The sequence below is a fragment of the Populus trichocarpa genome, chromosome 2 (assembly GCF_000002775.5).
Source record: "Populus trichocarpa isolate Nisqually-1 chromosome 2, P.trichocarpa_v4.1, whole genome shotgun sequence".
Classification (NCBI taxonomy): domain Eukaryota; kingdom Viridiplantae; phylum Streptophyta; class Magnoliopsida; order Malpighiales; family Salicaceae; genus Populus; species Populus trichocarpa.
In genome coordinates, this window is record NC_037286.2 from 13,270,118 (window position 1) to 13,294,676 (window position 24,559).

Genomic DNA, 24,559 nt, shown 5'->3' on the forward strand with positions numbered 1-24,559 from the left:
ATAACGTGAATCTTGAAGAAAGAGAGAGAAAAAAAAAGAAAGAGAAAAACATTCACCTTCTCTGAACCGTCGAGAATCACACCACATGCGTCACTTCATTAGCTGTGCCACCACTAAACGCTTTGAATGAAAAAACGGTTGGACTTGTTTGCCACCACATATGCCGCCCACTACCAGAAAATTGATAAATACAAACGGAAATACCGACGAAATATTTTCGTCTGTAAATTTCCGAGGGATTTTACCGACGGAAATATTCCCTCGGTATATACCGACGGAATTACCATGGGAAAAAAATTTAAAACAAAGCAAAAAAAAAAAGATGACGTGTCATTTTTGCCAACGGAATTACCGACGGAATTTTCCGTCGGTAAATTCCCTCGGTAATTCCATCGGTAAACTGTGAACATTGTTCATCATGTCAATTACAAAGGGAATCACCGACGGAATTTTCCTTCGGTATTTTCCAGAGAGTGTTATTTGGCGGTTTTCTGAAAAAATTCAATTAATTTAAAATTTTCATTTAAATATTACAGACAGAATCACTGACGGATTGAAAAACCGTTGGTAATTGTTGGCGGTTTCTGAAAAAATTTTACGAAATTGAAAATTTAAATTAAATATTACCGATGGAATTAGCGACGGAATAATTAAAAAATATTAATATTCAATTATCCGTCGGTAAATCCGTCGATAACGCGCCCCAATATAAAGCCTGAATCCCCTTATTTCACAAGAGACAGACTCATTTCTTCTCCTTATTATTCTTCTTCTTGTTGTTCTTCTACTTCTTCTTCACTATATGTAAAAAACATCAATATATATTTCTTTCTCTTCTTTTCTCTCCTCATCTCCTTCTCTTTTCCTCCATGCTTGGGTATGTCTTCTTCTTCTTCTTTCTTCTTTTATCCTCTAAATTTTTTTTTTAATTAATATGCTTAACGAAATTTTTTCTTTCTCCTTAGCTTCACTTGCAACTACATTAAGGTAAGATTTTTCTTTTTTCTTCTTTTTTCATGATTTTTTTCACTATATTTGTTTTTTATTTTATTTTAAATTATTTTTGTTCTTAATAATTGTATAAATGTTGTTGTGAGATTTTTTTTTCATATGAGATCAATTTTTAGTTGATTTATTTATAGGATTTTTAAATTTTTAGCAATTGCAACTTTATTTTTTTCATATGAATTTTTTTAGTTGAATTTATTTTTTTGTTTTATTTTTTTGTTGTAAATTTGTTTGAGTTGATTTTCTTATTCTTTTTTCCAAGCATTTTTTAGTATATATTATACAGTGTTAATTTATGCTAATTTAATTATTTTATAATTTTATAAAATGAATTTTTTTTAAAATGTTTTTAATTATATAATTTTTATTATACAGTGTAAATTAATTACCGACGGAATATGTGTCTTACACCGACGGAAAAATTTCGTCGGTAAAACCATTAAATCTTGTAGTGGCCTAAAGGGTTCGCTCCAATGACTTTTCCTTTTAATTAAAATTTTAATTTGTTAAAATACTTTTTTGCTCTTAATTCAAATTGACTATAACAAAAAAAAACTATTATAAAAATATGAAAATATTCTTGAATGACAATTTTAATTTATTTTTTACTTGTAAGGACAATGAAATTATTTTATTGTGCTACATAAGAAAAAGACTGAAAATCCCCTTGACCTTATCTTTTTAAAAATTGACTTTAAAGGTACTGATGTAATTTTGCTGTTTTGAAAAGATAAAAAAACTAAAATACCTTTTTATTTATTTTTTATTAAAAAAAAAAAATAAATCAGTGCAAAAAAAAAAAATGAAAATACCGATATATACCATCAAACTTGGCAACATTAATTGAACCTATTAAATACAATCCTAACTTATGTGGCTGTTATAATTAATGGAGAGCAAAAATGATATTTTACTGTACAACACTGATTCTTTTTAGTTTTTTTTTCTTAACTAGCAATTTAATCCAATTCAATTATATTTTTATTGTAAATATTTTTTTATGTCAGGTTAAGTGAATTAAAAATAATATGATGCTCGAAAAATAATTAATAATATCTTATTAGTAATTATGTTGAGATTTTTATTATTTTTTTTTTGAAAACATCTCATCTTTTCCCCAACACCTTCTATAAAAAGCTATAAAAACTAAAAGAAATCAGTCCTCTCAGTTTCCCTTCCAAGATGAATTCACCCAGCGACCTAATATTTTCTCCAGGTCTTTCCAGAACAATTTCTTCATCTTTGAAGTGCCCAGAAAAATTGAATTTTCAATTCAATTTTGTCTTCCTTTACTTTTGCAGTTTATTGACCAGCCAACGTTGTATGTATACGACAGGGTGCATGCTAGATCATGTGAGTTTTTCTAGAGCCACAAAAGAATTATCTAGCTTTTGGCCTTTTGGGAAAGTATCGCGTGGTTTCTATAATTAATGGATGCTCTTGCTTTTGAAGCACCAAAATATCCTCTGCGCATTGACGACCAATGAAAGAGCATATAATTCAAGTTCTTTTTTTTAAAAAAATATATCGGTAAAATAATATACTTTTTTTAAAAAAAATCTAGCAAAAAAACACAATTTATACATGTTACAATTAAAAAACATGACATTCAAGTTTATTATTATTCAAATTCCTGATATTTTCAAAAACAATTATGAAATGAATTGCACATAAAAAAAAAGGAGAGACTGAAGATGAGAGAGAAATAAAAAAAATCCCAAAAGATACAATAAAGCTTCAATTATGAAATGACTAGTACTATAAAAAAGACCTTTGCAAAAAAAATTCAATAACACAAAGGAAGATCATCAACAATAACTCGAGTATATCGTATTTGTTGTTCGAAGGTAGGAGATGACTCCCTTGTCGTTGACGACAAGTATAATCAACTGCATTAATTATTGATGATATTTTTTTATGTTGTTATATTTGTTTTGTTGAATTTTTTTAATGACACTAGTGACATCGTAATTAGAATTTTAGTCTGCCTTCAAAAATCAAGAAGGATAAATAAATAAATAAAAATATAAAAGTCTGTCAATGCCATATTGGAGGTGAGAACACCACATGCACCGCCATGAAATAAAGGGCCTCTGAGAAGAATCCAAAGGAAACCCACACACATAGCCTGAAGGTGAAGGAGCAGCCGATGCATTGACGTGTCGTGATTTTTTTTTTAATATTTTATATTTAACAAATAATTAATTACTCCTAAGCCAACATAAATATTACAAAAAGATGAAAATGACGAAGGATGGCCTTTCATTGATTTTTTTCTTCTTAAAGGTATTAAGAAATTCAATTTTGATAAAAAAACGAAAAAAACGAGTTATTCTTAGTCAATTTCATAATAATTGATAGATAACGTGTAAAGACTATTACCTCCAAAATAAGCTTATTGATTTTTTTAAAATAAAGAAAATAATTACACTGTAGTGGTAAATGATAAACTAAATAATTACACGGTTTTAGTTTTTTTTATATGTTTTTGTTAATCCGGAGGCAATTTATATGGTCAAACTCAACTTTTTTTAGACAAGGACAGTTAAGTAATTTACCTAGCTGTTGTAGTCTTGTTAGCGTCCGCAACAAATATAAATATCAGTAATGTCACGACGTACTAAGCCAACGGCTCTAAACGTGTATGGAGCAACTCCCATACGCTGAAGATGACCCGGCTACAAATTCCCGATACTACCCGGGGAAGCGGCACCCGACACCCCGCCTACCGCGGTGTCCGAAAACGGAGGTGGGGAAAATGGGTGTCTGAAATTAGAGAGCCACGCAAGAAATCACGCATTTGGCTAGGCTCATTTCCTGTGCCAGAAATGGCAGCCAAGGCATATGATGTGGCAGCGTATTGTCTTAAAGGTCGCAAAGCGCAGCTCAATTTTCCAGAAGAAGCCGATGACTTGCCTATACCGTCCACGTGTACGGCCAGGGATATTCAAGCAGCAGCAGCAAAGGCTGCACATTCGGTACTGATTCCAATGAAAAAGAGCAGCGAAACAAACAATGATGGTGGCGGTGACGGTGAAGTTGCTGGTGATGATTTCTGGGGCGAGATTGAATTGCCGGAATTGCTGCTGAGTAATAGCGGGTACAGTTGGGATTCTTGTGGATGGAATACTACTCTTGCAAGTGATAATTCAACGTGGCAGCCGGATGGAGAGGGTCTACAGCCATCCATGGCATGTCTTTAATGTGCCTACATTAATTCCAGGCAAGTAGTAAATCTTCATGTCCTTTTAAATTGGCTGTGTTCTCTCTGTATATATGAAAATGTGCGTGTGTATGTTTTTGTTACAACAGTTAAGTAATTTGTTCTAATAAACTGAAGTGGGCCCAATAATTGTGAGTTTGCCTATTTATACAGCTTATTTTCCTCAAATCGAGATCGTTTTGGCATCATACATGTGCTGAATGAGGTTTATGCAGAGGCGGCTGCACTTTTTGCCCCTCCTAATGAAGATGCTCATGGTGGATGTAGATGCTACACTAGCTATCATATATATCAACCTCAAAGCCAATTTACTTGAGTTTCTTAACGTGCAGTCATCGTATTCTCGGGGCAATATTTCTTCTGGTTCAAATTCTTAGAGCAATTTAGTGCATTGAAACAAGCCCTTCTCAGAGCCGAAATATTCATGGAAATCACTGTTTCATACGTGGTTTTTTCCAGATTTAAAACTTGAAATAAATGGTAGAGTTCAATTTTAATGAAGCTTCAAGCTTGTATTGACTTATCAGGTTCTAACCTGTATTGCAGAGGAAAATGTGAGGGATAAATTGACGCACTATAACTTTAAATTTTTTTTTTTTAGTTTAACTTGGGTATTCGGGTCAGCTTGTGCGCACCTTGACTAATTCCACGGGCCCTGAAGTTAACGACCATGTAAGCCTCCAATGATCATCATATAAACAATCACATGGCTCGAATATGAGAACACAAAAAAAACAAATCTCTTAATTCCAAACTTTTATCACTAAGCCACCATCTAGATTGCAAGCTCTTGATGTAGAAATATCTGGTCCCAGCAGAGAGGTTAGGAGTCGCCTCACAATAACCACAGTGCAATTTCATCTCGAGACCGATGTTTTGTAAAATTACAGGTGCTAGAAAACAAAACCATCACGATAGACGGGAATATTCTTAATCTTCAAAAGATCAATTTTGTTTTCCTGGACTATTTTTTTAAAAGAACTTGAATTACTTAATGTTCTTATTAGTAAAACTTGTTGATGTATTTTCTATTACCTTGAATAGACTCTGAGTTGTCCACGTACACTGGACTTTTCTTTATTTTAAACTCACGAAGAAGACAAAAACTTGGGAATACACTTGCCATGCAAGGAATAAAGGATGCAGTACTGTCATAAGTTTGTCGTCTCAGACATAAGGCCAATTCCAGTTACTTTGCAATTGAGTAGAGAACAAAAAAGTACGGAACCTAGGTCGCGCTGTAATTTTATAGGACTGCAAGACTTTTGTGGTCTCAACTGCACAGTGAATCTGCAGGGGAAAGAGATCGCTGCCATTGCTTTCGTTTCCTCAACGTCATTCTGGCGTGGTCTATTTTGTGCTGTGCAGTGCCTCAAATGACAAAACTGAAATAACCATTGAATTCTAGGCAATAATCATTCATCGATCACTTAAATTAGAATGGCCCTGATTCGTACTCTTAGCAGTCCACCGATTTATTTCTTATTCCAGGACTTGGGAATTATCAATTATGCGTAATTTGATGCAAGCATATTCTTTTTTAATCTAAAAATCTGTTCGGTCCAGAGCTATACACATAACACAGAATCGTCCTCCCTCAATTGTAGTATCTCACATTAATTCAGGTGTGGATTCGATCAGTATTTGATTCTGAAATGTTGAAATGATATCAAAGCACACGGTGCTTGTGCTTCTCCATCAGTATTTGATGGACGGGCTGCGTGTTCTTTTAGGGACCACGGTATCATCGTTGAGTCAAAACATAAATAAAGTTGAGAAAAACGATCTATATACAGAACATTTTGAATGCATTTGTCTTTTATGTTGCCTTTATTGTTTTTCTTTTCTCTCAATTCTCTATCGAGGGAACTCTTAAAGTTTCGCGTTGGCATGCATCGGCATTGTGTTTCTGAGCATCAGTAATGCAGTTTTCCTATAACAAAGCATCACCAGGATGGTGACAGAACAGGCAATTTAGCTTCAACTCAAAAGGAGAAACAGACCTACAGGGGATCCTCGTTTGGTCTCCAGGAGTTCAGTAACTTGGGAAACAGTGGCTTCGTCCAAGGTCGGCCGAACGCCGCTTTTTCTATTCTACAATACACGGATGTTCTTCAGTGATCATATTTTTATTCTTTGACAAAGACGACGCAGTCAAAACCATTGAACTTCAAAACTTCCCGAATACATGCAAATGGTTTGCTTTCATGAAAAGTGCTGAATAATGAAAATTTGGATAGAAGTCTGTCGAGGTGATTCAAGTACAAAACTGTTGCACCTAACAATACTGAAAATCGAACCCGAAATACGTGTCTCATACGCACGACACAATTTGAGCATGCGTAGACTTGACTAGCCCAGATAGGTAAAAGGGGTGATCAATTTGTGCTAGTTACAAATAAGTGCTCTTTCTTCATGTCCATAATCTTGGCTCGCAGCTCACCGTTCCCTCTCGTATGACTAGTGGTTTCAATTTCTCGTAGCTCTGATTCATCGACAATGACTGAATATTCCGAGTTCATTGTGACCAGAAAGTAAAGGGGTAAAAAAGAATCAAGGAGAGTTGATCGTGACAGTAAGAGGCCCTGTCCTTCTGGAGTGTTGTTAATCAATGTGCTACAGGATTGATAAATCTTATGATCTTGAGAGGATAATATTCAAACATTATTCGGTGAGATAGAAAAAGAACCAATTAAAGTGCAGGCTCGCACCCGCAAGAATACTATATGAACCCGTGACTATTAGGTTGTGTAACTGGTGGTGAAGTGAAGTGGTGTGGTAGATGCACATTTGAGGTTTGAAAGATGATTAATCAGTGCAAATTAACCACTTTATGATAGGACCGGACCACCACCTACGGCCTGCAATTTCCGGTGTCACCACGTTTTTCATGGTCTGAAATTTAGCCATCCAAAGCGGGTTCTTCAAGAGAAAAAAACAAGAAAAGGATGATAATTTCTTCTTGCAGTAGATTGCCAGGGAAACTTAATAATCTTTGAATTCAGGACAAGGTGATACTTGGGAATCTATTTAGTCTCCGATCATATTCAGGGTGCATAAAACCACTTTTCCAGCACTCTCGCGGTCAGTGCTGAAAATGTAGACATGACCAATTTATCAGGAATTAGCACGTCGTATTGTCACCTAGCATTAATTTTAAGATGAAAATCAAAGAAAAGATCGAGGAGAGCGTAAATTACTGTTTGGTTAAAAATAATTGGTTTTATGGATGGGATGAATGAAGTATTTGAAAATATAGTAATGGTTGTTTTTTAAAATAAAATTTTTTTATTTAAAAATTATATTAAAAAAATAATTTTTATTATTAATTTATTAAAAAATTTAATTTTTAAAAACAAAGCATCAAATTTTTTTTTAAAAAAAAAACATGTTGAAACTCTGAATATAACACCCCGGAAACGACAAGGGGACTGCGGTGGAGATCGTGGTCAGAATTTAATGGCTTTGGCAGGTTTTCGAGGCGGTCCATCTACCATACATTGAAACCACAAATTAGTGAATTTCACATGAGACAGAATTTAGAGGGAGAATGAGGAGAGGAGACGACAAGGGAGGGCATTCATCATGTGGTGAGGTGGTACTGTATTGTCTTGTTCATTTATTTTGGTATCGTGACATCTTATTTACCAACTAAATTATTAAATGACGAGTACTAATGTACTTTTGATGAGAGGTGAATTTAATTAATTAGTTTTTTTTATTAGATTATTAGTTTGAGTGTCATAAATTTCAGAGTTCATGTAGGTTTACATGATTATTAATTTCAAGATTTTAAAGAATTAATCAAAATGAATATAAACTGATCCGGACATTCATAATTATATATAAAAAATTATTAAATGATGAGTTTCACGGCAAACTTCATTGGATTTGCGCCTGATAACTAGGTTGAAAGGAGGAAGACAAAACACCACACTGGATTGGCCACAAACACCTAAAACAAGTTTTTTATTAGACTTGAAGTGCCCTCATGCTTAAATTAGTTAAAGCTGTGTGAAAAATGTAGTTTTCAAGTTTAAATGCTGTACGTAGTATAGTGCATCAATGAAGATAATAAAAGCAGGTGCTGTGAAAATTTGGAATGTGATATGCATGTCTAATAAATCTTATCGTCTCTTACACAATGATTCATGGATGTTTATATATATATATATATATATATATATATATATATATAATTACACGAAGAAAAGGGTGTATATATATAAAAAAAAATATTGCATGACCTCCTTTAGAAGGAAAAAAATCTAATTATTAATTATATAAATGTTGAAAGAAAAAAAAGTACTAGCTTTAAAAAAGAAAAAAAAGAGAGGGAGAGTATGAAAGTTTTTTTTACATGTGTTTCCATACAATCTTGCCACGTATTCAAAATTAATTATGGTTTGTTGAGTCTTTAACCAAAGCCACATCAACATAATAAATTAACCTAGAAAGATATACAAGGCCACATGAACATAATAAATTAACCTAGAAAGATATACAAGGACATAATAAACCAGATCGATATAGTACAATGATATTTTAATGCTTTAATCTTTTTAAAAAATTAATTTAGAAACAAATTAATAATAACTAAGTCTAAAACTATGCATGGCAACTATAAATGATAAATTAATTATGGGTCATAGAACATAAAAATATAATTATCAAGGAATGATTTAGTTGTTAATATAGGATTATCCATGAAGCTTCCCCTTCCCCTACCCCTTTCTCCTTCTATTTTAGCTTAAACAAATAATTTTTAAGAGTTAAATTTATATATGAAACAATTAAGCAAAATAGTGTATGAAAAGCCACTTATCCGTTTCACTTTTTTTCTTTCTTTTTATTACATGAACCCGACTTAATCTATTTATTTTTGCATTTCAAAAGTGTTTTTAAAAAAAAAATTATTTTTTTCTTTGCTTCAAATTAATATTTTTTTGATATTTTTAGATTATTTTGATACATTAATATCAAAAATAATTTTTTAAAAAAATATTATTTTAATATATTTTTAAATAAAAAACACTTTAAAAAACAATTACAACAACACTCACACTTACACTTAGATTGTCAATGAAATATTCACAACAAAAAATTTTGGTGGGTGACATCAATTAATGATATGATAGTTCTAACTCACAGGAATGACAATTAAAAGATTGAAATGGCCGGGTTTAAGTAAGGTCATATTTTTCTTCCTTTACTTTCTATTGAGGTTAAAATTGGGTGATGATATGGAGAAGCAAGGGAGAAAGAGAGAGGAAAATACGAGAAGGGAAACGGAAAAGGTAAAAAAAGAGAGAAAGGTGTAGAATATGAAAGAAAGATTCTTCCACACATGTCAACATAAAATTCTGTCATGTATTCAAAATTAACTATAGTTTACTAATTTCTTAACTCGAGAATATAAAAAACCATAAACATATTGTAGATAGAAATAATAAATTAAAAAAAAGATAAAGTAAACCAAATTGATATATTATAGGGATATTTTCTAGCTTTAATCTTTAAGGAAACAAATAAAAATAATAATTTACAAATATCAAAAAAAGTGTAAAACTACACATAGCAACTATAAATGTTTATCCGATTTTGTTTTTTTACTTTTCTGGTGGGTGGCGTCCATTAATGATTCCATAGCTCTAGCTCCTAGGAAAGACGAAGATTGAATAGCCTTGAGCAAGTCCATTAATGATTCTACCGGAATGTGTTTGAGAGGGTAGTTATAATTGTTTTTTAAAATATTTTTTATTTAAAAATATATTAAAATAATATTTTTTTTTATTTTTTAAAAATTATTTTTGACATCAGCACATCAAAATAATAAAAAAACATTAAAAAATATATTAATTTGAAGTAAAGAAAAAAAATAAAAATTAAATTAAATTTTTTCAAAAACAATTTTAAAACGCAAAAACAAACAGGAACCGAGCTTTAGATTTGTTACTACTTGTAAACCCCAGGGATTGATGTGGTCGGCTGGTGTTGAAGCACTCCGTATGAGTATATTTGAGAGTGTAAATGTGATTGTTTTTTAAAATATTTTTTATTCAAAAATGTATTAAAATAATATTTTTTTTATTTTTAAAAATTAATTTTTTGATATCACCGTATTAAAATCAAAATAATCTAAAAATATATATAAAAATATTAATTTAAAATAAAAAATAAAAAAAATTTAATTTTTTTTTAAATATTTTTAAAATAAAAAACAAACAAAATCTTAGGTTTACGCAGATAGAGTCGCTGGTGCTTTTTGTTTCACACCTTTCCTTTTTGCAGATAAGCCCCAGGTATGTGGGTGGTCTTGTCGAGCTTGTAACTGATTGTTGGAGTACGGAAGGAGAGAAATGACCCAAGAAAAAGACTGGGAAAATTAAAGACAACGCACCCCCACGGGCCACAGCCTCGCAAACCAGGCTATTTATGTTCGGTTAGCGAGGGACAAGCATGGCGATACTTTGTTGACATTGGCTGGCTATGGTGCGTAATCTCCCGTCGCAAGGCACAAGCGAGAAGAACGAGGTCTCCGGAACGAGCATTAGCATGATTTTCCGGATCTGGATTTACTGGGCTGTGGCTGAGGTAAAGATAAACAGCAGATCGGAAAATTGAAATGCAATCTTGCTCTGACAGCAAGAAGACAACAAGCAACAAATTATTCACCGTCTCAATCCAGTACGAGCGACGGACCACTCGCATTTTGTTGTATGCTAGCCCTTTATTCAAGTCCTGGACGCTTTGGATTCTTGGGTCATTAATTTCATAAAAAACCAAAGTCGTCGTTAAAAAGAATTACTCCTTGCTTTTGTGGATGTTGAATTTGGGTGGCTGGAGAATCTAAGTATTGTTTTTTTTATCAAATTTTTTTTTAAATTTTTTTTTATCTAATGAACATCCTTTAAATGTTCATAAATCAATTTAATCACCCAAAACACTTTGAAATTCATTTAAAAACACATAACAAAACCCGAAAAAATCTTTTCCAGTTATGGTCTATTTTTTTCGCAATTTAACAGTTAAAAAACATAAATTCATTTTAAAAAAAAGTGTTATTGATACAAAAATCTTCCATCTTGATTTCTAGAATGTAGCCAACTAATAATCTTATTTCTCGTTCTTCATTTTATGGCAAGTTTTTCTCTCTGTTTTATTATAAAAACTAAGAAAAATAACAAAATCAACACGTGAACCAAAATGACTTATTATTAATTTTGTATTAGCCATTTCGATTTCTTGTTTTTTATATTTTAATCCTTCATCTTTAAACTTTATTTTTCTTTTATGGTTTCACCTATCAATCATTAATTGAGAAACAAAAGGTTCCAATTAAAAGAAAGAAATAAAGACTAATGAAAAAAAAAGTGAGGTTATTGAATGTTAATATATATGAATAATATTTCCACCTCAAATGTTGAAGAATTAAATTTAACAAAAATAAGATCGGAACGAAACAAATAAATAAATAAATTATAAAGCTTAATTCTCAACAATTAAATGTTACGGATAAAATTAAAAAAAATAAAAAATAACCAGAAGCAAAAAAAATAATTAAAAAAATAAAAACCAAATATGACACAAAACAAAATGAAATTAAATGATGTAAAAGGCTCATGAAAATTCGAGTTAGCATGTCAAATTCATGACCAGAGTTATGAGACCAGATTATCCTCATAGAAAGAAAATAAAAAAAAATAAAAATATTCAATTTCTAATAAATCTAGGATTGAATGATAAAATTAAAAAATAAAATAAAATAAAATCAAAATCAAAATCAACTCAGGTTAATATTTAATATTTATATTCAAGTTATAAGACCATGCCAAAGAAAAAAAAAAGCCTAATTATATTGCAGTGGCAAATGATAAACTAAATAATTACACGGTTTTAGTTTTTTTTAATATGTTTTTGTTAATCCGGAGGCAATTTATATGGTCAAACTCAACTTTTTTTAGACAAGGACAGTTAAGTAATTCACCTAGCTGTTGCAGTCTTGTTAGCGTCCGCAACAAATATAAATATCAGTCATGTCACGACGTACTACGCCAACGGCTCTAAACGTGTATGGAGCAACTCCCATACGCTGAAGATGACCCGACTACAAATTCCCGATACTACCCGGGGAAGCGGCAACCGACACCCCGCCTACCGCGGTGTCCGAAAACGGAGGTGGGGAAAATGGGTGTCTGAAATTAGAGAGCCACGCAAGAAATCACGCATTTGGCTAGGCTCATTTCCTGTGCCAGAAATGGCAGCCAAGGCATACGATGTGGCAGCGTATTGTCTTAAAGGTCGCAAAGCGCAGCTCAATTTTCCTGAAGAAGTCGATGACTTGCCTATACCGTCCACGTGTACGGCCAGGGCTATTCAAGCAGCAGCAGCAAAGGCTGCACATTCGGTACTGATTCCAATGAAAAAGAGCAGCGAAACAAACAATGGTGGTGGCAGTGACGGTGAAGTTGCTGGTGATGATTTCTGGGGCGAGATTGAATTGCCGGAGTTGCTGCTGAGTAATAGCGGGTACAGTTGGGATTCTTGTGGATGGAATACTACTCTTGCAAGTGATAATTCAACGTGGCAGCCGGATGGAGAGGGTCTACAGCCATCCATGGCATGTCTTTAATGTGCCTATGTACATTAATTCCAGGCAAGCAGTAAATCTTCATGTCCTTTTAAAGTGGCTGTGTTAATCCTCTCCCTCTCTCTCTCTCCCTGTATATATGAAAATGTGTGTGTGTATGTTTTTGTTACAACAGTTAAGTAATTTGTTCTAATAAACTGAAGTGGCCCCAATAATTGTGAGTTTACCTATTTATACAGCTTATTTTCCTCAAATCGAGATCGTTTTGGCATCATACATGTGCTGAATGAGGTTTATGCAGAGGCGGCTGCAGTTTTTTCCCCTCCTAATGAAGATGCTCATGGTGGATGTAGATTGTATACTAGCTATCAACCTCAAAGCCAATTTACTTGAGTTTTTTAACGTGCAGTCATCGTATTCTCAGGGCAATATTTTCTCTGGTTCAAATTCTTAGAGCAATTTAGTGCATTGAAACAAGCCCTTCTCAGAACCGAAATATTCATGGAAATCACTGTTTCATACGTACGTTGTTTTTTCCAGATTTAAAACTTGAAATAAATGGTAGAGTTCAGTTTTAATGAAGCTTCAAGCTTGTATTGACTTATCAGGTTCTAACCTGTATTGCAGAGGAACATGTGAGGGATAAATTGACACACTATAACTTTAAATTAATCATGTTAAATGGCACCCCCGCTTAGATTGCAAACTCTTGATGTAGAAATGTCTGGTCCCAGCAGAGAGGTTTGGAGTCGCCTCACAATAAACACAGTGCAATTTCATCTCGAGGCCGATGTTTTGTAAAATTCCAGGTGCTAGAAAACAAAACCATCACGATAGACGGGAATATTCTTAATCTTCAAAAGATTAATTTTGTTTTTCTGGGACTATTTGTTTTTAAAGAACTTGTGTTACTTAGTGTTCTTTTTTAGTTTAACGATTATGTTTACCCCATTCAATTTGATTTTTGCATGTAGTTTTTACGTTTGTACTTGAGGCTAAGGATATCCTCGTGTGTTAACAACGTCTCGCCTGTTAACGAAAGTCATTTTACTAGTTTTTGATCTCTTGTGATGGTACATGTTTAAATTAAATTTGAATATAATAATAAATATATGTTAATATTATGTTTTTTAATTAGAAAACACATACATGTTGCTTTTTTAATCTTGACGTTTTTATTTATTTTATATTAGAGATTTCTTCTTTAACAAAGGAAAGATGAATTTTCTTTTTATAAATACATTGGAAATAAAAATTACTTATAGAAAATATGAAAGAAAGAAAAGATAAATCACTATAATTTTTTGAAAGATGATCAAATTAAATAATAGCTACTAATTTAAAAGTATTAAGTAAAAGTTTTTTTGAAAAAAAAGGGAAGTGAGGGTGCTATTTAAATTTCTTTTATTGGCAATTTGTTTATCAAAATATTTCTTTGTTGGACCAAAAATTTACGAGAATCATAAAATAAATTTTTAATAAAAAATAATGTTTTTATAATATCATAGATAAAGTTAATTTTATTATTTATTATACATCATAAATAAAAAATTACATTAATTGAAAAAAATTGCTCAATAATTTTATTAAAAAACATTATATTAATATTAACATTACAAAAAATAAAATTTGAAAATATATTGAAACTTTTTATTTCAAATCTTTAAAAAAAAAGAGTAAAAATAAGCTAAAGAAAATAGACCAACGGTTGGGTCACTTGTTAGGCCTAAGTGACCCAACTGTTGGCCCAATGAGAGATAAGAGCCTCGTGCAAGGGCCTACAAAGCCAAGCCTACCTGCCCTGGTCCTTCTTTCTTTTCTTGTTCTTTTTTTTTAATAATTTGAGATGTCATCTATCTGTTTTTATTTTCATACGTCACATGATCTATTTACCTAGTTTCTGGGCACTAAATAAATGGCTAGAAAATCAATTTTTTTTATCTAAAAATTCATTTTAATTTATTTTTATATGATGAGCATCCTTTCAATGCCTATAAATCAATTTACCAACCCAAAACACTCTAAAATTCATTAAAAAAACATATAATAAAACCCGAAAAATAATAATCTCAATTATGGTTTATTTTTTTCAGCATTTTAAAGATCAAAATACACCTTCATTAAATTATTGAATTGATCTTAAGAAGAGGAATCCATTTACACAAATATCTTTTATTTTGGTCCCTAAAATATGATCAACCGATAACTTGATCTTTCCATTTTGTTTCTCACAACTTGCTGGCTAAGAAAAATAACAAAACTAACTTTTAGACCAAAATGACTTATTGCGTGAATTTTATATTGGCCATGTGGTTTCTCTGCTTTTTATATTTTGATTTCTTATCTTTCAGTTTTGTTTTTTCTTTATGGATTTCTCCTATCAATCATTAATTGAGAAATAAAAGGTCCCAATTGAAAAAAAGAAAGAAATAAAGACTCTAATGAAAAAAAAGTGAGGTGATTGAACGTTCATATATGAATAATAATGTCCTCGTTAAACTCTTTCAGGAGAATAGCACTTTACTAGAAAGATGGCACGGGCTTCGCCATGGACAAGACCTATATATATAAACAATAATATATTTATTAAATACTTTAAAATATAGTATTATTATAAATTACTAATATATTTATATATAAAATAATATATTAGGATATATTAATATAAAATACAAAAATATATTAATTTTATATATTAGTGCATACAATACTTTAATTTAAAAAATATCGCTAAAAAATACATTTGAATACAAAACATGATATATCATACAATAATTATATATTTTAAATCATATAAATTATGTTGTAAAATTAGGATACCATAGAAAATAAAATTATTTTTAATTTTCTCCAAGCATCAAAAAATGATTATATGTATATAACATTATATTTAAAATATTTATATTATATGTATAGTTACATTTTACAAGATAAACTATATATAAATATATTATATAATAAATTATTTTTTTATCATTAGACTTTTTTATTTTTATATCTTATTATTTTCTTGTAAGGAGTGAAATAGTTACATTTGATGAACTTGAATGAAAAAATTAAAATTTTAATAAATAATTTTTCACCTTATTTTTCATTCATGACATAGACAAACACTATTTTTTTTAAAAAAATTATCATAAAAAATTAATTTACTTTCTATATAAACCACTTTAGAAAAACTACATTCCATCGAATAAATGAGTGCTAAATTACGATAAACAAATCATTCATTCAACGTTAACATCATGGATCTACTAGTTTTGGACTCACAATAAGAGCTTGGACTCGACTATTCCGCTTCGGGCCTAGATCGCCGGCCCAAGGAAACTTGCCTCTCTTCTCCGAGTTCTCTCCTTCAATCCCACGAAACGGAACCATCCATCATCCACCAGAATAAAGCCCAGTCAGTCTACCATACTGTCTGTCACTCACTGTCAGAAACCCTCCAAAATTCTCTTCAAAAAATCCCTTACTTTTCCCTCTCTAGCCATTTCACTTTCCACTCTCTCTCTCACACACTCTAATTTTTGTATTTCAATTTCTTAAATCCCCAGAGAGCTGCCTACACTCACAAACTCTAAAAAAATTCCCAACCAAATCATGGAATACAATCCAGAGTTCCTCTCTCGATGTTTCCTCCACACACTCTCTCCACAACCCGAACCTCGCCGCGCCGCCGAATCCAAACTCACCGAACTTGCCAACCACCCTAACTACGCCCTCGCCGTCCTCCGCCTCGTAGCTGAACAGTCAATCGACGAACAGATCCGCCACGCCGCCGCTGTCAACTTCAAAAACCACCTCCGCTCCCGGTGGGTTCCATCTCTCGATTCCTCCTTCACTCCAATCCTCGACTCCGAAAAGGACCAAATCAAAATCCTTATTGTCAATCTCATGCTCTCCTCTACTCCTCGAATCCAATCTCAGCTCAGCGAATCGCTCTCTCTTATTGGACAACACGATTTCCCTAAATCCTGGCCCACTTTGCTGCCTGAACTCGTGTCAAATCTGCGAGCCGCTTCGCAATCCGATAATTATGCTTCAATTAATGGTATTCTCGGTACTGCTAATTCCATTTTTAAGAAGTTTCGTTATCAGTACAAAACGAACGATCTCTTAATTGATTTAAAGTATTGTTTGGATAATTTCTCCGCTCCATTGCTAGAAATGTTCCTTAGGACAGCGGCTTTGATAGATTCCATGGTTGGTTCAGGTGGGGGGTCTCCGGTTACTCTAAAGCCGCTGTTTGAGTCACAGAGATTGTGTTGTAGAGTATTTTATTCATTGAATTTTCAAGAGTTGCCCGAGTTTTTTGAGGATCATATGAAAGAGTGGATGACTGAATTTAAGAAATATTTAGTGAATAACTATCCTGTGCTGGAGAGTAGTGCGGAAGGATTAGGTCTGGTTGATGAGCTTAGGGCTGCGGTATGCGAGAATATTAGTCTTTATATGGAGAAAAATGAGGAGGAGTTTAAGGATTATTTGAATGATTTTGCTCAAGCAGTTTGGACTTTGTTAGGGAAAGTGTCCCAGTCTTCGAGTCGTGATAGTTTAGCTGTTATGGCTATTAAGTTTTTGACTACGGTGAGTACCAGTGTTCATCATACTTTGTTTGCAGGTGATGGGGTTATACCACAGATTTGCCAAAGTATTGTGATTCCTAATGTGAGGTTGAGGGATGAGGATGAGGAACTTTTTGAGATGAATTATATTGAGTTTATTAGGAGGGATATGGAAGGGAGTGATGTAGATACTAGGAGAAGGATTGCCTGTGAGTTACTTAAAGGGATTGCAACAAATTATAAGCAGCAGGTGATCAGTATAGTTTCTGTTCAGATTCAGAATTTGTTGACTTCGTATGCTGCAAACCCAGCTGCAAACTGGAAGGACAAGGATTGTGCAATATATTTGGTTGTTTCCCTTTCAACTAAGAAGACCGGAGGTAATTCTGTTTCAACTGATCTTGTTGATGTTCAGAGCTTTTTTGGGTCGGTAATTGTGCCTGAGTTGCAGAGTCAGGATGTAAATGCTTTTCTGATGCTCAAGGCTGGTGCTCTTAAATTCTTTACAATGTTTAGGAATCAGATACCAAAGCATCTTGTACTTCAGCTGTTTCCATATTTGACTCAATTCCTAGGTGCAGAGTCAAATGTGGTTCATTCTTACGCTGCAAGTTGTATAGAGAAACTCTTGTTGGTCAAGGACGAGGGGGGAAGATCAAGGTACACCTCGGCAGATGTAGCTCCAAATCTGCCAGTGCTGATGAATAACCTCTTTACTGCCTTAAGGTTTCCAGAGTCTGAGGAGAATCAATACATAATGAAGAGTATCATGCGGGTTCTAGGGGTTGCAGAAATAACTCCTGAGATTGCAGGACCTTGCATTGCTGGATTGACTTCTATTCTGGCTGAAGTTTGCAAGAATCCAAAGAATCCAATTTTCAATCACTATCTCTTTGAGTCAGTGGCTGTTCTTGTAAGGCGGGCATGTGAGAGAGATATCTCTCTCATACCATCTTTTGAAACTAGCCTGTTTCCTATACTCCAGGAGATCTTGGGAAATGATGTGACTGAGTTTTTGCCTTATGCGTTCCAGCTCTTGGCTCAACTTGTTGAGTTGAATAGACCACCCATCTCAGATATTTACATGGAAATTTTTAAACTTCTCCTGTCTCCTGATTCATGGACCAGAAATTCAAATGTCCCAGCCCTTGTGCGTCTCCTTCAGGCTTTCCTTGAGAAAGCACCTGAAAAGCTCAACCAAGAAGAGAGACTAGCCCAGGTGCTTGGCATATTTAACAGGCTTGTGTCAGTCCCTAGCACTGATGAACAAGGCTTCTTTGTGCTGAACACTGTTATTGAGAATCTTGACTATGGAGCCATTGCTCCCTATGTTGGTCACATATGGAATGCCCTATTCACACGCTTGCAAAGTAAACGCACAGTAAAGTATATCAAGTCTCTTTTGATCTTCATATCACTCTTTTTGGTCAAGCATGGCTTTGCAAACCTTGTGGACTCTATGAATTCAGTGCAAGCTGGTATATTTTTGGTGATTTTGGAGCAGTTCTGGATACCTAATCTCAAGCTGATCACGGGGCCCATTGAGGTTAAGTTAGTATCGGTTGCCTCAACCCGGCTTATCTGTGAATCTCTTACCCTTTTGGATGCTGGGGCTGTTAGAAACTGGGGGAAAATGCTGGACAGTATTGTAACTCTCCTCTCACGACCAGAGGAGGATAGAGTTGGAGATGAACCAGAAATGCCAGATATTGCTGAAAATACAGGTTATACTGTTGCATTTGTCAATCTTTACAATGCTGGAAAGAAGGAGGAGGATCCTCTGAAGGACATAAAAGATCCTAGGGAATTCTTAGCTACTTCATTAGCGAAGCTTTCTGCACTTTCCCCTGGGAGATTTCCCCAGATCATCAGTGAAAATCTTGATCCAGCAAATCAAGCAGCATTGCACCAGATTTGCAGCACTTACAATTGCCCAGTTGTTTGAGTGAGTAGCTATATTAGCTTTACATTTATCATCTCATATTCTTTGTTTATTATTGTTTTGCTTCTGTTTTTCTCAGTTGTCTTTTTTTTTCTTTTTATGTTTTGGATAAGATCAGTAGCATTGCTCGTGTATCAGAAAATAAATTAAAATTATGTCAATTGTAGTGAGTCTTTTAAATGAATTTAATTGCTTTGCACGTATTCAGAGAATGCCTTATTTAACCAGTCCTATTAACTCAATATAATGTAATTGGTTATCTTCACCAAACATTTGCAACAGGTAATAATGATATAATCAACATGATTTTTATATGGTGTTATGATTATGGTAACATAACCTGTTTTCATTGTGATTTTTTTTTTAACAGACTTGATTGTTCTGTTCTCTTGAATGTTACTGTAGTACTAATCAATGCATGTTTCATTGTGTTTCCTGCAAGAGAGGGAGAGGCCTCCTGAGAGTCTGCAAGTTTCTAGGGTGTAGCTGCATCTGCTTTGTTTTCTCTTAAAAAGTGTGAGAAGTGTAGATACTTAGCCTCGTGGTTGTCTTGTGTTTTGTATCATGCAATTGTTATATTTTCTTTTCTCTTGTGTTTGTTGTCAACAAGACCCCTTCAATGCAGGGCTTCTTAAGATTTTCTTAACGGCATTTGGTCATTATTTCATATTGAATCTCAATTGATTCTTTAATGACAATGCTTGTCGCTAGTGTTTTTGGGTAGCACAAAAATTTACCAAGTAATTTCATTTTCTTCATGAGAATTTGTGAATTATCATGGCTGCACCCTACATGACTATATTCTTCTATAGCTCATGCATTCAGAGGTGGGCATTCTGCAGTCATCTCAGGATGTTGTAGCTAGGTGACATATTTAAAGCGAGAAAACAGCCATGGCATTGTAAACTGAAACTGTGAATTTAAAGCCTGTGCTAGCTGAATGTTACAATATACTTGATTCAACAGGGAAGAGTGTTGTAAATTTCCAAACTGACTCGTTTAGCTCTAACAGCATAGAACATATATGGTAAATTGCTGAGTTTTTATCACCAGTGCAGTGTTTTTGTAGCTGAAGTCTATTAACATTAGTTATGAAGTTGTGGTAGAGTGTAGGAATCATCATACTAACATTTCTGATAGCTCATAATCTTCTATGTATGATTATTCTTCTCTAAAACTGGAAATTTGTATTTTGCTCATCAGATTTTTACTTTGCTTTGTTTTTTACAATCTTCCTTGAAATCTATTGTTAAGCCCTCAGGAGATCTCGTGTTATGGAGCTGTAGCTGGCTTGTTTTGGGATGTCTTTGATTGTTTTTAATTTGCAATGCTAATTGCCGTTTGATGTAACATCTTTAACATATTTCCGCCTTGTACTTTTTAAATATACATGCAACTGCAAGAGAGATCTTACAATTTTGTTGTGCTCTCTTTCAGAATCTCATGTGGGAGTTGAGCTCAGTTATGTGGTCAACAAGGTTTTTCATCACATTACAACAAGACGGTATACTCTTTGCATTGTGGTCAACAGGTTTTACCAAGTAATAAACTTGCTTGCAACTTCCTATGATATTGCAGTAATGACTTGATTTTGCGGCCACAGCCTGGCAGTGATTTTCCCGAAGAGTTAATGATAGTTCCACATTGTGTTTTATGGGGTCTGGTGTAACAAACCCCCGTTCAGGCTTTGTTGTGAAGAGTTTTTTTAGTCCTGCTCGGCTGCATCTGTGATTTAATTTAGGCCTATATTCTTTGGTCAATTGAGCTGTAGTTTGTGTACTATACATGTATGCGTTGCTGTCAACGGGCTTGTAAAAAAAAAAAACCAGTTTTTGAAGGAATTAATTCGGTCAAAGTGCAGGTGAATTTTGGTTGATATGCTGTTGCAAGGCTTCACAACTACTACTTGCATGTTCTTGTGGAATATTTGATTTTACATGCGATTTATTCCTGTTGAATGATGATGGTTCAAATAGAGATAAAGACTATGATGGTGGCAGAAATTTCGTGAGCACCTCAAGAGAACAAGCTATTCCAGCTTGATACCCGTCAAGAATCCCCTACTATTATTGTATAGCAACAGGTGGGTGGTTCAATAACATGGAGCTGCAATTACACGGCTGAAAGCAGTGTACAAATCCAGGACATCCCATTTAGATTGAAACTTTCGTCTCTTGGCCTCAACGTTAGCGTTTGGGCGTCCTATGCTTTGATTTTTGTGTTTCATGTTCTTTAGAACTGTTTCAGACTTTTATGGAGCAGGATCTGGACTAGGAAAGGGTCACAAGGGCCCCAATTCATTCATTCAGGAGATGTTTGATAGAATTCATCAGATCGTACAGAGAATTAGGGGGAAATTTGGAGTAAATTGTGAGTAGCCTTGAAATTTGAGAGGGAAATTTGAAGAGGTAAAAACTGAGATTGGATATAATAATAATAATAATATGGCGTTCATGCGTTTGGATTCGGTTATTGATATATAGAACAATCTCCTATTTTCTTTGTGAAGGCGGGAAAACAAAAACTTTTTGTTACCAAAAATCTCAATTTTTTTATTAGAGTCCCCGGAACGCAATAACGCATGCACCAAATATTATTTTGAGAAAACAAAATCATAAATCCCACTTTCAATCCGATTTCTTTTTCGGAGCGTTGCATTCACATGGGCCCTGAACACCGGAGCTGGTTATGTTATGATGAAACAAATGAGATTCGAAAGAAGACCTTTTAAGTTTTTTGCACATACCCTTTATCCTCTTCCTTTCCATGTTGTCTTTTTCTTATTCTTCCTTCTTCGATTATTTTATCCAAATTGCTCATCAAATCCACACAAAAGCACTCACTTTGGTCCGTTTGAAATTATATTACAAACGGCATTTCATGAAAATTTTTATTTTTTTTTGTTTAAATTTTTTTTTTATGTTTTCAAATTGTTTTGATATACTATGTCAAAAATAATTTTTAAAAATAAAAAAAGATAATTTTAATATATTTTCGAGTAAAAAGTAATTTATACCTAATTAATTTAATTGATAGTATCAATTCATACCTAATTCATCTAACCTCAATTAAACCCTAACATAACAAAATCAACTCAAACAATAATCACTTAAATCTTAGCATAATCATACAATAACAACTAAATCCATAAAATTAAGAATGAGATTAAGTGCTTACCTTGTTTAGTTTAAGGGGAAGTGGTAGCAGTGGAAGTTATGGCGAGTCTGCAGTAATAGAAGGTGAAAGAGAGGGGGTGGTGATTTTGGGTGGAAGAAAAAAAGCAAAGGAGAGGAAGAGATGATGAGATAAAGCTTAATTTTGGAGAGAAAAATGGTTGTAAAGTGGAGGGGAAGCTCGGGTGGGCGAGGTAGAGGAAGGGTTGAAGTATAAGATGCAAAAGAGAAATGGAAAAAAAGATGCAAAAGGTTTTTAATTTTATAGGCTGCGTTGTTCAAAATAGCACAACCTAATTCCACGATGTTGTTTCCAACAACACAATTTATTTGTTGCTTTATTCCTAGCAAGACAACATGTACATTAAAAAAAATAGGCTATGTTGTTCCCAACCATGCAATTCATTAGCCTATTCAATTTTCCCAAATATGTTTTAAATTGTTATATTATGCTAAAAATATTTCTTAAACATGTTTTTTTTTTAAAAAAAAAAACTATGGTAAGAGGTAGGAGCGATGGAGTGCTAATAGTTCTCAAGATTCTCAACTTCAGACAAGGAGCCAATGGCTTAGAAGTGTCCAATTAGGTCAAAAGTGAGTCATTATTTGTATGGAAAAAAAAAGTGTAAAGCCCATGATATTTTTTAAAAAAAATTAACACACAAAATTTAAAATATTGACACAATAGTATAGTTTATACATGTCACGGTTGAGAAACATGATATTTATAGCTTGTCCCTATTTAGAATAGCGACCTAAACACAAATATTAAATGGGCACGAGAGAGGAGAGAACAAAAAAGAAAGAGAAAAAAAGATATCGAAGACACATCAGAGCTCTAATTACGACACCACTAGTATTATCGAAAAGATCTTGACGAGATGAATCTAACAATACCAAGAAAGGTCATCAACGGTGACCCGATTGTGCTACACTTGTCGCTAAAGACAAGTGAACCACTTGCCACCTTTGACGACCTTAATGTTGTTGAATTCGTCTCATTGAGAACTTTTTATGATACTAGTGGTGTCGTAATCAGAGTTTTGATATGTCTCTGGAGTCTTTTTTCTCTCTCTTCTCTCTTTCCCATTCAATAATTTTTCTAGATGTAGTTATTTAGAATAGCAACAAGCTATAAATATTGTATTTTTCAATCATAATATGTACAAATTATATTATTTTGATATTTCTTTTCAATTATGATCTTGGTGTCGTTGAATTCGTTTCATCGAGATCTTTTTTTATGATATTAATGATGTCATAATCAGAGCTTTGATGTGTCTCTGGAATCTTTTCTTTTCTCTCTCTCTCTCCTCTTCTCTTCCCATTTAATAATTTTTTTAGATGTAGTTATTTAGAATACCAACAAGCTATAAATATTATATTTTTCAATCACAATATGTACAAACCATGTTATTTTAATATATTTTTTAAATGTGTTATTTCACCAATATTAAAAAAGGTGCTAATAAACAAAAATAACAAAAGCCCATCCATTCATTCTTTTTTATGTAAAAAAACAAATCTTGTGAAATATTTGTTACATGTTTTTTTTTATAAAAAAAAAAACTATGGTAAGAGGTAGGAGCGATGGAGTGCTAGTAGTTCTCAAGATTCTCAACATCAGACAAGGAGCCAATGGCTTAGAAGTGTCCAATTAGGTCAAAAGTGAGTCATTATTTGTATGGAAAAAAAAAAGTGTAAAGCCCAAGATATTTTTTAAAAAAATTAACACACAAAATTAAAAATGTTGACACAATAGTATAATTTATTCATGTCACGATTGAGAAACACGATATAAATATGTTATTTCACCAATATTAAAAAAGGGTACTAATAAGCAAAAATAACAAAAGCCCATCCATTCATTCTTTTTTATGTAAAAAAAGACCTAAAAGGAGAGGGGGGAAATCCCATGATTGGGGTTGTGATCTGCAAATTATGAGACAAAGGCCAACAATTTGTTCGTTAATGTTTAATAACAGTGCTTTTGGGAGGCCTCTCCAGCACCTACTTTGATCGAACAACTATTTTTGTCACATGCTTGGGTCATTAATA

General features: G+C 33.2%; 2 protein-coding genes across 6 annotated transcripts; both read left to right on the forward strand.

The window, feature by feature from the left end:
* Positions 1-3,628: 3,628 nt before the first annotated feature.
* LOC18096377 (ethylene-responsive transcription factor ERF023-like) lies at positions 3,629-13,399 on the forward strand. Of its 4 annotated transcripts, none has more exons than XM_052450452.1 (3): positions 3,629-3,924; positions 12,577-12,887; positions 13,061-13,399. In XM_052450452.1, exons 1-2 carry the CDS (start codon positions 3,678-3,680, stop codon positions 12,861-12,863), a joined length of 534 nt encoding a protein of 177 aa, XP_052306412.1. In that variant the 5' UTR covers positions 3,629-3,677; the 3' UTR covers positions 12,864-12,887; positions 13,061-13,399. The 4 variants fall into 4 exon arrangements, with proteins under 4 accessions (XP_052306412.1, XP_052306411.1, XP_006387557.3 ...); XM_052450451.1 differs by having other exon boundaries at positions 3,629-3,879; positions 12,532-12,887; XM_006387495.3 differs by lacking the exons at positions 12,577-12,887; positions 13,061-13,399 and adding an exon at positions 4,385-4,748 and having other exon boundaries at positions 3,629-4,231.
* Positions 13,400-16,239: 2,840 nt separating this feature from the next.
* On the forward strand, positions 16,240-21,204 carry LOC7457403 (exportin-2). Of its 2 annotated transcripts, XR_002980489.2 has the most exons (3): positions 16,240-19,331; positions 20,766-20,832; positions 20,932-21,204. XR_002980489.2 is itself a non-coding variant. In XM_002301379.4 (2 exons), exon 1 carries the CDS (start codon positions 16,422-16,424, stop codon positions 19,329-19,331), a length of 2,910 nt encoding a protein of 969 aa, XP_002301415.2. In that variant the 5' UTR covers positions 16,240-16,421; the 3' UTR covers positions 20,766-21,204. The 2 variants fall into 2 exon arrangements, 1 of the variants encoding a protein (XP_002301415.2); XM_002301379.4 differs by having other exon boundaries at positions 20,766-21,204.
* Positions 21,205-24,559: the final 3,355 nt, after the last annotated feature.

Coding starts and splice junctions, on each gene's coding strand:
- LOC18096377 (XM_052450452.1), top strand. CDS start 3,678: ATGACCCGGCTACAAATTCCCGATACTACCCGGGGAAGCGGCACCCGA. Junction 3,925..12,576: donor AGAAGAAGCCGATGACTTGC/CTATACCGTCCA, acceptor TCGATGACTTGC/CTATACCGTCCACGTGTACG.
- LOC7457403 (XM_002301379.4), top strand. CDS start 16,422: ATGGAATACAATCCAGAGTTCCTCTCTCGATGTTTCCTCCACACACTC.